We start from the raw sequence: 16,668 nt of genomic DNA on the forward strand, positions 1-16,668 counted from the left end.
TCCTGGCCGCTCAGCATCGCTGAGAGACTGGACCAATCACAGCTGTTGCGGTCTGCGTCGCCGCGACGTGTAGTTCCATGTCTGGAGAGGTGACGTCAGGCTACGGCGTCGATTCAACGCAGAAGTATAAATCAAGCTTTAATCAAGCTTATGCGATGTTACACGGGCCGCCATAGTTGTTGTGAAATGTTTCTCTGCTTGCATCAAGCCCGGCCGATTGCCCGCCCCCGGGAGCCATATACCCCACTGTGATTGGTAGGTTCGTTCAGCTCGGGCTCGCGCAACAAAGGGACCTTCTACGGCAAACTGCCATTCACATAAAACTCGCGGGCCGAGGGCGCCTGGTTAGTTCAGTTGGTAGAGCGGGCGCCCATGTAACAAGGCTTGGTCCTGACCGCGGCGGCCCGGGTTCGAATCCGGCCTGTGGCCCTTTCCGCATCCACTCTCTCTCTCCCCCCTTTCCAAGACTCTATCCACTGTCCTGTCAATAAAAATGAAAAAATGCCCCCAAAAAAAAACTTCATAAAAAAAAAAAAAATTTGCGGCCGCACTAACATTAAACTTTCATATCAAGGTGGGGGCCACAAAATATCGTCTTGCGGGCCGCAATTGGCCCGCGGGCCGCGAGTTTGAGACCTCTGACTTAGAGGAAGAAGACTTCACCTCCCATAATGCCTTGCCTGCCATACTATCCCCTGACGTAACTTCCGGCGGTGCTGTTGGCGGGCAGAACGGGATCGGTGCTGGTTGTTAGCGACGCTGAAAGCTATTGTGTGTTTATTCACTAGCAAAACACACAGAGAGCCAAAGCCCGCCACTCAGCCGTCGGGTAGTTGTGTGGTCGCCACTGGCGCGTCTTCGGCTTGCTACTCGTCTACAGCAGACGGGTCCAATCACGGTGTTTCCTCCCGGGCCTACCGTCAGCCCATACAACCGCTCCGACGCTTTCTCCGTGAAGGTAAGAGGCTCTCGTTACGTTACGGCAGCTAGCTGGAGCTGGAGAGAGGAGCAGCGCCAGCCATGTTGCTCTGCTGTGGTTGAAGGGGGCTGGCCGCCTGGACCCGTGTGCTGGCTCAGGTTTGGGCTCATTGTAACACATTGCGACCAGGTCAAGTTGAACCACATTGTAGGAACTTATTTTCGGCATTCGTTGGACTATTTAATGCAGCTGCTGCTCGTGCAGGCGTGATGTAAAGACGATGTGCAGCATGCTGGCTGCGACGATGCTCTTATGCAACTGGACAGACGGGCTTTGTGTCATCTCACTGTAACCTGTAGACCCTTCTACTGAGGAGCTGTGGTTCTGATCTGACTAGATGTTGGTCCAGTTGCGGCTGCCGCAGTGTGTTTTCTGTGGATGCAGTCTGCAAATCACCACCACGGTTATTCGGTAGACATGGGGGAGGGGCGGCGGGGGGCGTTTTTCCTCCCCCGCGACCCAACATTACATCTAACCTGCAACCTGAGGACTGTTTTATTGGCACCAATTTGTGCTCTATTTTGCATTAATTTATTGCAGGAAACGTCGTTATTTATGTAAAGGAACACATCATTCACTTCAAAATACAACAAATATATAATGCAGTCATGCATTCTGTATTCTCCTGTAGATGAACTTTTCTCATTGATGTTATCCCTGCTGAGTTAACACACACATTCAGGGATGCAAAATGGTACTAGGATCCCACGTTCCCCATAATTCATATTATTTTAGCTTTTACATAGTTAACCCCTTAAAACCCACCTGCTGAATACAATTGGACTCATTTCCAGACATACCCAATTCATTCATTCACGTGACACTTCAAAATAAAATAAATATATAATGCAGTCATGCATTCTGTATTCTCCTGTAGATTAACTTTTCTCATTGATGTTATCCCTGCTGAGTTAACACACACATGTAGGGATGATATACCATCATCTTTTGTTTGGGGACGTAACCTCTTCAAATGTGCACTTATTCACATCAATGATACATTAATTTATTTTAATTAATTTATAGACCCTTTGACCTGTTCAGATCTCTGGAACTCAATGGTGGCCCACAGGCCCAACATTTGTTTTGTATTGTTAAGATGAAAAATGTTACTAGGATCCCAAGTTCACCTAAATGAATATTATTTTAGCTTTTAAATAGTTAACCCCTTAAAACCCACCTGCTGAATACAATTGGACTCATTTCTAGTCATACCCAATTCATGCATTTCCAAGACTGTTGAGATGGGCATACACTGTATGATTTAAGCCTGTTTCTGGCCCAAATTTTGAGCAACATAACTCATTTTAGAATCAAATCAAATTTCAGCTTCGTTGTGCTTCGTTTGCCGTGCACAGGGGGACCAAGGACCGAATAACTCCTCCCGACCGGCCATCGGACAGTCAGATGAATTTCTGACATGTCAGAAATTTTGGTCGGCCGTCCACAGGCTCTCACACAGAATTCCAGTCATGGTTGGGGCTTCATATCAGACAGAGTTGAACAATTTTACAAACACCGGACTGGACCGACATACTGAATTTTACCACTAGGCCACAGCTACCGAGTGGAATATAATGAGACTGAGAGAGCTCATGAAAGAGAGTGTAAACATGTGGATTTCACTTAAACACAAACTCATCTGATTCAAAACACGTGTCTACACCTGTCTTCCTGTTTACAATAATTTACATGATGTGTTAAAAAATGGCCAACGTGTATGGGAACTGACAAAAAATTAAATGCTTAAAATGTGTTATTGCGTCACCAAAAGGTACAGTGAAAAGTGTTGGGTGCACCTCAATGAAAAACTTGGGTGCACCAGTGCAATAATAATAATAATAATTTGCAAGGGGCTATTAATTGTATAATTTTTGTTATAGCAAGAGACAATTAATGACTAATGTGGGCTAGGCCTGCACAATATGAAGAAAATCTGAAATGATAACAATGTTCACTATTGCAGTGACGATATGACTTGGCAATAAATAAGCAAATATTGAAACATGTATATTAGCTATTACGGGTGTCTCGATTCTCCAAATCCACGTTTAGAAAGTGTTACAAAAATTAGACTACAACAGTCTACAATGTAAAAAGCTGCATCTTTTCAATACCAGTGTCTGTGTGACCCACCTCAGTACGTAATCATTACTAAAACAAAACAGAAATCCTTTTGCAGTGCATAACAAGTCTGCTGTAATCTACAGAAATACAGTTTAGTTGTCATTTACTGTCATGCATGTTTCTCTCCTCTTTTTTCCCCTCTCTTCTCTGATCGCTGTTTGTCACCGAGAGCGGAGGCAGAGCTTTGGACACAGTCTGCGTGCGCTCAGCAGTCCCGCTAGCTTGTTGCGCTCGCTACCAATATCAGCTGCTCTGATTCAACAACGTTGAGCAGAAAAAACTTGTATGTAGGCTGAAATTCATCCTCGGTGTTGTTCTGTCGGGAGATGCAGTGACTTCATGTTAAACCACGTAAGAGTAGAAGAGCTATGAGTAAGGAAACTAACTGACTAAAGTCTGCTAGTGGCTAGGCAAATTCCTGCAGTGTAATGTGCTACAGATATGCAAGGCCTATGGAAGGAGGCTGGGACACGGGCGGACATGGGTCTTAGGGTATGGTGTATGACACATGCACAGTATAACTGAAGCTGGGGTCATTTGTTTCGATTGGCTCAATTTCGGCGAGGGCAGACCAGATTTTACTGCGCATGTGTTATACCCCTAAAGATATGACTCGTTGATGGCGCGTGACCCAGCCTCCTTCAACAGGCCTTGCAGATATGCAGGAAGTGCCCTGAGTATCGTAGCGACAGGGGCGACCCACATTTCCAATCATGCCTGCCTTGTCCCGAGTGCTGAACTGAGTACTCTGCTGTTTTATGTTCCAAAATGCAAATGTCCCTTTTGTTAGTGTAGTGTGTCTGTTCAGAACATGGTGGCTTCTGTTGGTTATTGTGATTCCTGTGCTGGTTTTATAGTTTTAACCATGAATGAGGTGGCATTTCCTGAGTCCAGCTGTATTATTCCTTCGGATGCATGTGAGTGGGCGGGGGTGGAGAGAGAAAAAAATAATCTTGCTTTTGATTTCAATGGTTGAGAGCGGAAGCTAATTTCGATCGATTTCTGATGTAGAATCGAAATCGTGACGCCCCTACTAGCTATACATTTCTTGTGTCAGCCTGGTTGTCTTTAAATTCACAACCAGATTAAAATGTAATATTTTAGATATAACTAGGCTAAATGTTGTTTCTAGAGCAGCAACAGCATTGTTTACAACAGCATAGTCACCATAAAAAGTCATTAATATCTCACTGGAAACAATCTTCACTTTAATAAAATAAATGATGTTCCTGAGTGAAGTTAAGAAGGGTTGACGAACACAGACATCAGTCAGTAGCCCCTTTCACACAGAGATTCTGCTGTACTGCCGTAAAGAAGGTCCGCCGTCCCGGTGTGTGATTTTTAGACAGCACATCGGCATCACGGGAGCAAAAGGGGCGTGGCGTTAAACACAACATCGTCTAGTGTGTGTGTGCATTTAGTCTCGCCGTGCCGGCTGTCCCTTTCACACAGACATCGGCTGGCTCGGCGCTATGACTACCTCCGCTGCCAGCTCATCGGCGGAACAACTCTGCCCCCCCATTCCGTCTCCATACCTTTCATACAAAACAGCGAAGCGGAATAACAGCGCAGCATTCCCGCCTTGAACCATGGATGTATAAAGAGAACTGGATACAGCGTCAGAGGCGGGCTCCCATTAATTTGCTATGAGAGTTGCTCAGTGGCGCATGGAGCCAAAATGGCTCGACTGTTGAGTGATAAATTACCTGGATCATCCGGCGATCTTCCGCATCCATTGGGCCCATAGAGCAGGCGCAGTAGCGTTTCCTTTAACTCTGCCTCCCAGCCCTCGGACCAGCCTTGGTCTGGGTCTCATTCACATGAACGGAGGAAGGGAAATAACTCTGGATTCAGCTACTAGTGCATTCACATATTGGTATATCAGTGATTCCTTGGTCCACCTCCCTCGGCTGATGTGATTGACTGCCTGCAGGTAGAGCTGGTAGAGGGAGGAGGGCTGCTTTGTCTCAGCCAGCTGATCAATTTACAAGAGTTTGCCAAATTTTTAAATCATTTCTTATACTTATTCATCACGTTTCAGACAGTCTTTTTTATCGCATATATTCAAACCTTGATGAAAATATGATTTATCGGTCAGCACTAATGTGGGCCTGTCTCCGAGAGCAGAATATCTTGATCTTAACCAAGAAGGGACAGAGGACAATGCCATTGTCTTATGTCCTCCTCCACAGACAAGCACTCCCTTCTGTTTTTTTCTTGATGTGGTATGAGAAGGCCAGCTTTCATAAGTATGTGAATGGTATTAAAATAGAAACTGCATGCTCTGGCGCTGTTCACACCTAGTATTAACATGCATCCTGAGTGAACTGATCACAAGTGGATAGCTTTAAGTACATCTGTTCACACCTGGCATTAGAATGCATTTCCAGTGACCACTTGTGATGGGTTCTCATTTCCCCGCTCTATATGCAAATAAACACGTAGTAAACTCATGGCTAATACAACAGACGTTGTGACCTAATAATACAGGAATGTCAGTAGTAATATCCTACATATTCCTGAATTCGGGTACATTTTATTAACATCAAAATAAGAGATTATTGTACTGGAGGTTATTGTATTGGACCTCCGCTCCGCCGGCACCGCTGTCTTTGCCAGACAACAGTGGGTACATGGCTTCAGAGAGCCGGGGAGGAGGGCGGACGAACGGACAGGCGGGTGTCAGCTCCGTGCAAAGCAGCGGAACAAAGACACAGACACATTTACGACAATATGATAATAATACACTTCCCATGCCTAGTCTGAGAGTCTGTAGATATGTAGCCTATAGATAAAATATATTTTAATAAAATACAGTTGTACTGACAGAATACAGTAGAGCACAGAAGACGTTTCCATGCAGCGAGGCAGACAAGCGCTCACGTCTGTCTGTCTATTCACACGAGGAGCTCAGAGACCTGCGGATCCAAGCGGGACGTCAAATGAGTAGGCGATTCCTAATGTGACCCAGGGCACATTCACTACACACTGCTAAAAGAATGTGGCCCACACCACCTCTGAATGTGGTCTGAAAGATTAGATCTCAATGCGTCCTCTGTGCGTCTTGAGTGCGTTCACACCTGTACTTAGAGCTGTCCACTTCTGATCCGTTCACTGAGGACGCATTATTTGGGTGTTTCATTGTTTTTAAAATAGTATTTGTTAATAACATTTAAAATCTTTTCTTGAAATTTGTACTTATGAAATAGTTGAAAAGGTCATTTCGGGGACAAAATTCCATAAGAACTACTGGTCTAGATAAGTATAGTGGTTTAAAAAAAATTTATAACGTTGTTAATATTTCTGATTCTGAGGCCTTTAACAGACACCATTTCCCATAAGCCCTAGACATTCGCTTGCTAAATGTCAGGGGGGACGACCAGCTCAGACATGTCTGTAATAACAGCAGGACTGAAGCTGTAGAAGTTTTCAGAAAGAAGAGATTACAACAAGAAAGGTGAAAATATGACTTTAGAGGAGAGCACAATTTCTTCTACCAACTGCTGTAGTGGAGCTGATTTAGCTTAGGTTTCTGTAGAGTAACGGAAGTACGTGGAACAGATGCTAGCGCGGATGTGGTGTCATGACTTGGGCATTCTTCAGTGGTTTTACCTGTCAAAATGGCTGCTGGTGTTGAACCACTCCAGAGACACAGTCCAGATGTAACAGTGTTTGTCGGAGCCAGTCCTTTGAATGATGCAGCTCTTAATCTGGTGACCCCTCCCCCTTTCTGTCCCTGCATACTCAGGTTTCAGCCTCTTTTCTCTCTCTAGCTGGGACTAACATGGCTTCCCACTGGCTTTTGATCTGGGTTGGATGGGGAGTCTGCAAGTCCAAGAGGAGTCTGTAGTTTTCTCCGATCATAAATTGAAGGATTTTGGGTTCTGCTGATGGGCCTCCAATCCAAGAATCATCACAAATACACAACTTCACAATGTGATGACAGCTGGGGAGTCAGGGACCATACTAATTAAGATTGTCTGCAACCCCTTAGTCTGCTCAATGTGTTCTATCCAATCGCTGATGTAGGTAGCAAAAATCAATTCACGTAACGTATGTGGTGTCTAAATACAAGGTGCAAATTCTTAGTATCGATACAATCGATTATTTACCCTGCAAATCAATTTCAGATCGATATACGTTCCCCGTGAAGGACAACTTGCCGAGAACCTATCGATGCAGTTGGATCGTAGGAATATAAATTGATGTAGTAGACGAATCGTTACACCCCTAATCTGTAGGTATCCTGAGCTGAGGTATCATAATCAGAGAGAAAAAGATTCATGGGTGAGCAGCCTCAAAGAAGCTGAAGCAAATATGAGTAATACACAAGATAATTAGGATGTTCTTTTTATGCTGCAATACATGGACTTCTATGAGCCCAAATCAGCATTCAGTTTCAGTTCATCTGTTTTTGTGTTCTATGGTGCTATTACTGTTCAGAAATACTACTCTCTCTCAGGTAGGACCGAACAATAGCACTGTGTCAAAAAGGGAGGGTTACTCATTCATTTCAAAAGGGATCACTGTGTTGGTACAGCTGCAGAGCTTGTTGATCCTCCTGTTTCAACTTTAGCTGCAGCACAGTCCATATCAGGAAGAATTTTGCTATTAGCCTTGAACACTCTCGGGTGGTTTATTACCATCATTCAGCCATTACATCCCCTGTTAATCTGTGTGTGGATTTTGTTGTATGAATTAAAAGTAATGTATTAAAGGATTGGCCGCCTCACCAGCCCATGTGTTTTCTCCATTCAAGCAGAAAAGTTGAATTAGGGCTGGGCGATACGGCCTAAAAATAATATCGCAATATTTTTAGGCTATATCGCGATACACGCTATATATCGCAATATTTTCAAATATCGAAGCACTTCATAAATGCTCAATTTAACCCTTTGATGCATACAATCACACCAATATGATGATTCATGTAGTCACTGCAGCATATGTCTGCATTAAAACATTCTTGTTTATATTCATTAGTGGTTTCTATTGGAACAATTTTAATCTCGTGCTCTAGCAGTGGTGGACTGTAGGCTACTCAAGTACTGTACTTAAGTACGGAGCAGGGTACCGCCCCTCCCCGCAGCGAAAGTGGGAACAGCGAGCCCTCACTCAACGGCTCCGCGGAGTCACGTGCGTTTTTGTTAGAAAATAGTGTTTTCTACGAAGACACCCGTCGGAGCTTTATCGCGAGAGGCGGGGCAAAATTTGACGGAGGTGGCCGCCTCGTAATGCTCTGAGCAGGAAAAAACCCTACACACACTCGCCCAGGAGAGAGGCCTGGATGGGGGCGGAGTCTGTGACGTATGGGTGTGTGAGAGGGAGCCGTAGGAGAGAGGGAGAGAAGGAAATGCCAAAGCGAGTCTCATGCCGGCGGGGTGGCTTAAAAACATTACATGACAATTTGTAGTCGATGTTCGCGATATAATCATTTTATATTCCGCGCGTGAGACAAGTCGCGATACATCGCCTATATTCAATGTATCGCCCACCCCTAATTTGAATATTAAAATATGTTAAACTACACCTATCAGCCATAACATTCAGACCACTGACAGGGGAAGTGAATAACATTGATTACCTCGTTAAGATGGCACCTGGCGGTGGGGGGGATATATTAGGCAGCAAGTTAACATTTTGAACTTTGAACTTTGTGTTGGAAGCAGAAAAAATGGGCAAGCGTAAGGATGTGAGCGACTTTGACAAAGGCCAAATAGTGTGGGCTAGACGACTGGCTCAGAGCATCTCCAGAACTGCAGCTCTTGTGGGATGTTCCCGGTCTGCAGTGGTCAGGACCTACCAGAAGTGGTCCAAGGAAGGAAAACCGGTGAACTGGTTACAGGGTCAGACCCTAGGCTCATTGATGCACGTGGGGAGTGAAGGCTGGCCCGTGTTGTCTGATCCAATAGAAGAGCTACTGGAGCTCAAATTGCTGAAAAAGTTAATGCTGGTTCCGATAGAAAGGTGTCAGAACACACAGTGCATCGCAGTTTGTTGCGTATGGGGCTGCGCAGCCGCAAACCGGTCAGGGTGCCCATTAGGGGTGGAACAGTTCACAAAATTCACGGTTCGGTTCATATCACGGTTTTGGGGTTACTGTTTTCGGTTCAGTTCGGTACATTTATGTTACAGCAAGGAGGTCATGTTCTGATTTCAACATGCTTTTCATTTATTAGGCAAAAATAAGTTCACAAATGTTTGCCTCAACAAAAGTATGGCTTCCATAAGGAACATAAACACGTTTTCATTGTCAAATCTTAATTGAAAGAATAAGTCTTCTACAGTAATAAGTGCAAACAAAAAATGCAGCTTTGTTATTTTCATATAAATATGATGCAATTATAGACTAAGGTCATCAACATAAATTGAAGCATAAGCTCAACCAGAACTATACAAAAAAACAACATCAGTATAACATACAGTATGTCTCAATTCCCTGATTATCAGCTCTTAATTGAAAGGTTAGTTTTTCCACTCAAAAAGTGCAGTATTTGGAGGAATACGGTTGGATTTATGTACCACTGTGTTATTTAAAAATAATGAATAAATATAAAACACATTACAGGGATTGTGCTGCTGGAATAACTGTGTTGCTTAAGTGTATAGCGCGGCTCACGTAACGTTACGTTAATCATATGCTGAAATCAAGCGTCCTCCGCGACTGCATAAAGCTGCATATCTTTCACTATAAACCTCCCCGATGCTGTAGTTATGTTTTTATCCCCGTCTTAATCTGCATGTAGAGGCTGTTTAAATGCTGCGGGGAGAAGGAGCTGCTCTTTCCTACTCGACAATGTTGCCGCCAACATAAACCACACGTGTTGCACAGTGCTCACACACAGTCGCCGTTTTATCCACCACATTTTCATAGGTAACACTAAATCCGTAATTCTCCCATACAGCAGAGCCAAACGATGCTAGTGGATCCTCTAACTGTACTTTATCGTGTCCACTCGCCATTTCCTTAACTGACTGACAGCCACACTTCATCCGTGAAGGGGGCTGGGTCACGCTTCATCAACACATGCGCAGTAAAATCTGGTCTGCATTCGCCAAAATTGAGCCAATAGCAACGCACAACCGCAGCTTCAGTTACACTGCGCATGTGTTAAACCCCGTACCCCAAGACCCATGTCCGCCCGTGTCCCAGCGTCCTTCAATAGGCCTGGATTTCTAAAAAAAATACACAATCGGCCTCATAACTTATTTCAAATGAACCGAACAATTCATATACAAGCCGAACCGTGACTAGCGAACCGAACAGTTCGGACTTTTTACCTGAACCGTTCCATCCCTAGTGCCCATGCTGTCCTAATTTCAATCAGTTATGGCTGATAGGTGAATTATACACCGATCACTCTTATTAGTTATTCTAACCCTTGTATCGTTATCTCTGTGTGTTTCCTCTCGGGTCCACCAGAGGCACCCTCAGCAGACGTCAAGCTGGCGACCGTAGCAGGAAAGAAGGGTAAGAAGGCTGAGGAGGAGGAGCAGCCTGCAGCCCCCGCAGCAGCAGCAACAGCAGCAGCAGCAGCAGAAGCAGCAGCACCACCAGCACCTGCAGCAGGACCAGCAGCAGCAGCAGCAACAGCAGCACCAGGACCAGCAGGAGCAGCAGCAGCACCGGAGGAGGAGGAAGAGGAGGAGTATGTGGTGGAGAAAGTTTTGGACCGCCGAGTGGTGAAAGGCAGAGCAGAGTTTCTGCTGAAATGGAAGGGGTTCTCAGAGTGAGTACGAGTCTGTAATAATACTTAGAGATATACGTTTCTGTTGTACATTTAGGGACCAGTTTAGTGTTTGTATCATGCTCTCAAAGTTGTTTTGAGAAAAGGAAAAGAATGGGTAACTAAGTGGGAGAATATTGCCTGAAACGAGGACTGAGTGAGATTTAACTAAAACATCTTCCATTCATTTCTTCTGTCTGCACCCACCTCCACAGTGAGGATAACACATGGGAGCCGGAAGACAACCTGGACTGCCCCGACCTCATCGCCGAGTACATGCAGAAACACAAAGAGAAGGAGGAGAAAAAGAAGGAGGGCAAGAGGAAAGTTGTCAGTGAGGCCTCGGGAGACTCGGAGGAGCGAAGTAGCAAGAGGAAGAAGGAGGAGGTGAGCGAAGACTCCCAGCAATCAGCCACCACCAAAAAACAAATTTAACACTTTTGAAGTAATCCCAGTGCTTTAATGACCATCGCAGCAGCATCATCATCCGACCAGTCTGTTGTCCTCATTTGGTCATCGTGTTCTCTTGTTCCTGTACTTCTTGTCTCCAGGGAGAGAAGGCCAGAGGTTTTGGCAGAGGTCTGCAGCCGGAGAGGATCATTGGAGCGACAGACTCCAGTGGAGAGCTGATGTTCCTCATGAAGTGGTGGGTCTTCACCGTCTGTTTATAAAGGTCCAGTGAGATGGCTGTAAAGTGGAATTGCTGCTCCTCTGGGGTGATTTTGAACTTCATTGGTACGTTTAACACACAATTAGGGCTGTTTATGCCTCAGTGCCGGCCACGGTCCGTCCGTCCGGTCCATTCTCGTGAACGCGATATCTCAGGAACGGAACAAAATACATATATGGAAATAAGATTGATAGGATTATATTCACCAGAAGTATAAAACATTACATGTCCCTTATAAATTAGAAAGAAAATACTTCTAATTTGTCTTTCTTCTTTGTTTTTTGGGTTGCTGGAAAAAAATACAAATAAATAATGCCTGACAATGACTGATATATTTGACGTCAGGACATCTCTGACTACATACAGGCTGAAAATCAAACATTTTTACTGAATTAATTTAGTTAATTTCCAAAGTAAAAGTCTCTAGAAGTGTATGATTTAAATTTTTCCCATGGTCTAGTGTTAAAAAAGTTAACAAAAAATCACAATAATTTGTAATATTGACTCACAATTCTTGTAGAATCGCGATACTTAAAAATCGCAATACATATAGAATTGGCACCCATGTATCGTGATAGTATCTACTCGGGAGATAGGCGTATCGTTCCAGCCCTAGTCCCTGTGGTACTGTAGAAAAACGAATACCGTCACGTTTTTCAGAATTTTGGCATTGACTTGATGCCAAAGTATCGGTTCTCATGACATCCCTAATGTTAACAAGCCAGAGACATGTTGAGTGTTGCAAACTGAAACATATTGCTTGGTTAAATACATGCTAGCAGGGCCAATCTCAGCACGTCATAATATCACGACTGCCCTTCCCCAGTTGATTGTATGTTTAAAAAAAACAAATAAATGACATCAACGCTGAATCATGCTATGTAGGGAAGCAGGAGACACGCAAGCATGAAGTAATACAGGAAATACAACTTGAGGTGGTTCTCCTTGTTGGTTGTCAGGCTAATCCCCTCAATTTGTGTTGATTGTTGGAGGAAATAAATGTGAAGAGTCCATTGTCTTAACACTTCTCTCTCTCTCTCTTTGCTCTTCCTCCCTTTACCTACCCCGCTTGGTTCTCCTCCATTGTCCTTTCCTTTTGCTCTCTCTTTTTATGTCCTCTCCTCTTTTCTGTGTCTCTACCCCTTTCTCTACTCGTCTTTCTGTCATCTGTCTCTCTCCTCCCTTTATCCCTTTTTCCCGTGGTTTGAAAACGAACAGGAAGAACTCCGACGAGGCCGACCTGGTCCCAGCTAAGGAGGCCAACGTCAAATGTCCCCAGGTGGTCATCTCTTTCTACGAGGAGCGCCTCACCTGGCACTCTTACCCCACAGAGGAGGAGGAGAAGAAAGAGGAGGAGAAAAAAGACTAGATGAGGTGGAGGAGAAGAAGGAGGAGGTGGAGGAGGGAGGTGCAAAGACGAAAAGAAAAGAAGTGTTGAGGTGCAGGGTGGGAAATCAACTATTTGCTGGTTAACTATTAATTGCTGGTAATTGATTGGAGCAGCTACTTTGGCAGACGGTTGAGATTGAACTGCCACCGTAGCTGACCGAGGAAAGAGGTTTGTTTCCCTGCCGCGCTTTCCTCCCACCTGTATCTCGACTGAAAGTGTAAAATCTGTTCTCTTTGTGCCACCTGGGTTCTCATTATTTTCTACGTAATTCTTCAATCGAGACTCTCAAACGCCAAATGACGACTGTGCATTTCACTCGGACATGGACAGTTTGACATAGAAGGGTTATAGTCAGCCAGTGTGGCAGCCAACCAGCCAGTGTTCAAATGCCCAAGGCTTGTGCTTTGCTTCCTGTTTAATTCTTTTATTAAAATTAATAAACACATCTGTATTTTATCCAAATATTAGTTGAGGTTTTGTGCTCATTTGGTGGCAAACCTGTAGCTTTCCCGTGAATGTAAAACTGTCGATTCACAGTATTTCGTGGAACCCAGTATTTGTCAAGTAGGAAGCCGAACAGGGCTGGAAGCAAAATGACAACTTTCAGAGGTAAAGATGTAAGTGTACAGACTCAGTTCATTCCCTGGCAGCTGTGGCTTGACTCCCAAACTTCTCTTGCCATGTTAGCAATTTTATCAAGTTATTTTTTTAATAGAACTATGGTTGGTTGGGTGCCTGCCAGCTTGGCTGGAAGAGAGTATACACACAGTAGCAAAATCAGCATCTGGCCGGTTGTAATTTTCCACACTGATAGTGACGGGCACACTGGATGACTTCAGGTGAGGAGTTGCATGCTTGAAAAAAAAGCTCAGATGTCCTTCAACCTGTAGATTAGAGAGGCAAAGCGTCCGACGATTCAGTCAAACAAATCCTACAGCTAGAATGGACACGGTGCTGAAACAGGCTGGAAATCTGCAGGTTTCCATTTCCAAACAGGTTGACGGCGTGTTCAGCACAGAGCTCAGCTGTGTGGGATGAAACCCTGCAGGCTCTTGGCCTTTCTTTACAGTCCCTTAAGGCCCAGACACACCAAGCAGACGTCAGAGAACTAACGGCGACGAAGGCCGACTGTTGAGCCGCCCCGCGTTGCCTTTGTCTTGGCCAAAAAGTTGCACTTGGAACACACCGCAAAGACTACAGCCGACGGCCAGTTAGCGCGTACGTTCTGAGATGAAATAACTCTCCACACCAGCAGGCGGCGGTAGTCTGTATTCATCATTCAAAAAGAGAAACAGGAAGACCGAGGTCGGCGGATATACAAGCCGTATTTATGATACATACATGAAACATTTTCTCACCACTTAGCTTCATTCCAGATGTTCATGTAGCTGTGAAAATATCCGTGTATTGAAATAACCAGATGAGATGAAGATGGAAAATAAGAAGAGCCTTCTTTGTTTTTCCTCTTGACTCTACTCGTTGGCTTGCTTTCCTCGCTTCCGTTTCTCTTCTCTTGCACTGATTTGTTTAAGTTGAACAGCTTATCAGTGATTTTTTTTAGACGCGTGGCGCCGCTGATTCAACATGCTGAATCGGCCGAAAAGTCTCCGTCACGGACAGACTAGAGCCGACGGTGAGGGACAAACCGCAAAAACTAGACAGACGCTCTCCGACGACCCCAAACTGTCCCGACGGCCGACCGTCAGCTTGGTGTGTCAGGACCTTTATCCCCAATGTTAACCTACCAGAGCTGCTAACGTTTATTTTTTGAATGCCTTGCTTCAAATCAGATACATGGTTTTATAAAAAGCAAGCCAGAGTTGATTTGTCCTTTTTTTTATTATTATTAACAAGGTGGAACTTTTGTTTATGACGCCAAAATTGGCGTCATAAAGTAGGTCAACGATGGCATGTTTCGTATATTGAGCTGCTGTTACAAGCTTTTCTGATGGGTGATCATCAAAACATGTTTCTCTGGGAAATAAAGGGCACCTCCTCTCACTTGTTGATAACGTTCAGTGTAAAATGTGCCCCAGTTTGAACCAAAAGTCTCGTTAACAAGCGTCGGACAAGAGAACTATCAGTGTGGGAATTGACGAGCCACGCGTCGGTTGAATTGTCAACCAGCCGACTCGTTAATTCTCCCGCCGCTCTGGCCGGTCGGTGGAGGGTTTTTCCTTGACGAGACCGCAGCTCTGGCAACTCAGTAGATGCATGCTCTGTATCAAAACACAACTAGGTTTTACTGCTAATAGAAGGGCGATGATTGAGAGTACGCGTAATATCGTCATTTCCACTCGTTTTTTTTTTTTTTTTTAAACCTTCACACACACTCCGCTACACGTGTGTTTTTTTTCTAGACTTTTATTTTAGCTTGCACCGGCCGGGCAACACTCAACACATGATGACTCAGCACGTTCCCAGTATTTCTTTTGCTCCTCTGGCTCGCAGACCGTCCTACGTTTAACACCTGTTTTTTGGTATTTGCATAATTAAACCGGCATTAGAACTTTGATGATCAACTCACGAGCGTTCTTTCTCTGCTGCCTCATGTTTCCCAGCGTTTAATGTGTTGAATGGAGCCCGGCTGTGCTTATTCCTATGTATACTGTATTAAAAAAAATAGCATAGTAGCTTCCTCTGTTAGCAGACCCCGGGTTAGCTAGTTCAGATCCCCTTTCGCTTTGGGTGGCCTTCTGCTGCTGGAGATTTATCAGAGAACTGACCTCGAAGAGGGAATTGCGTTGTAATGTGACTCATTCATTTCCAGTGGACATCGTCTTTCTGCTTCATGTCCCAGCCCTCGACACAGCAGCTATTTTTTTAAATATTTGCCTTTTTCTCGCAGAATGTTTTTCATTTTAATGAACTGACCCTCGGTGACATGACATGTACAAAAACGCAAAGCAGCAAGCTGCATTAAAACAGTCCCATTTGTTAAAAGGTTGTGTAAGCATATCAGAACTCGGCTGTAAATACTTTCTAGCATTTGAAGTCAAAGCCCTCCGACTAGCTGTGCTAATGCTGTTCCTACTGTATGCTAGTTTCTCTATATGCTGGGTCCCTTCTACCTTGTCGTGTACATCAGTATTATGAGTATAATGTCCTGCACCCTGACTGCCTTCTGTTGTATACTTCACCATTGACAGGGAGGGACTGAATTAACTGCTCCCGGGTCTGCTACTTAGCTTTTTTCTATATCGTCCCTGAAACGTTTCTCTGTATTTAGCGGATTAGCTTGTGTTGTCCAGTTGCACGTTTATTGGTTTCCCTTGAAAAATGTCACTGTCATGGCGAATCTACTTTTAATTGTCTGTTTTGAACAATAAAGGGTTTTCGTTTTCGTAACAGTTTGTACTTTTGTCTCAATTGGTCCCGTTGTGTTTTAATGGCACACTATAGGACACATGTAACTACCACAGCTATGTGAGCATTTGGACAGCTGTGTGACGGCTAAAACCAACGGTGGCCTTTATTTTGTTTTGTCAGAGGTTTTTTTGTGTGTGTATTATAGTAAACTAAAACAAAAAAATAAACAGTGAAAAATATTTTTTGTAAACTGAAACTAAAAAAAGTACATATCCTTTAAAGGGGACCTATTATGCTTTTGTGCTCTTTCCTTTTCCTTTAGTGTGTTATATGTAAGACTGTGTATGTGTTATATGTAAGACATAAAGATCTGCAAAGTTACAAAGCCTAAAGTCCACGCCAAAGAGAGTTACTGTCCTCCACAGAAACACTGATCCTGAACTGCCTGAAACACCTTGCTTGAAGT

General features: G+C 44.2%; 1 protein-coding gene across 1 annotated transcript; it reads left to right on the forward strand.

Annotated features, from left to right (window-relative positions):
- Positions 1-699: 699 nt before the first annotated feature.
- On the forward strand, positions 700-13,798 carry cbx1a (chromobox homolog 1a (HP1 beta homolog Drosophila); the record flags this gene model as incomplete). The annotated part of the gene is made up of 5 exons (XM_037791521.1): positions 700-958; positions 10,530-10,836; positions 11,049-11,220; positions 11,385-11,479; positions 12,722-13,798. Coding segments are annotated over 5 exons (984 nt in total), but the record flags the coding sequence as incomplete, so codon positions are not given.
- Between the last annotated feature and the right edge of the window lie 2,870 nt (positions 13,799-16,668).

Source organism: Sebastes umbrosus, chromosome 14 (genome assembly GCF_015220745.1).
Source record: "Sebastes umbrosus isolate fSebUmb1 chromosome 14, fSebUmb1.pri, whole genome shotgun sequence".
NCBI lineage: Eukaryota > Metazoa > Chordata > Actinopteri > Perciformes > Sebastidae > Sebastes > Sebastes umbrosus.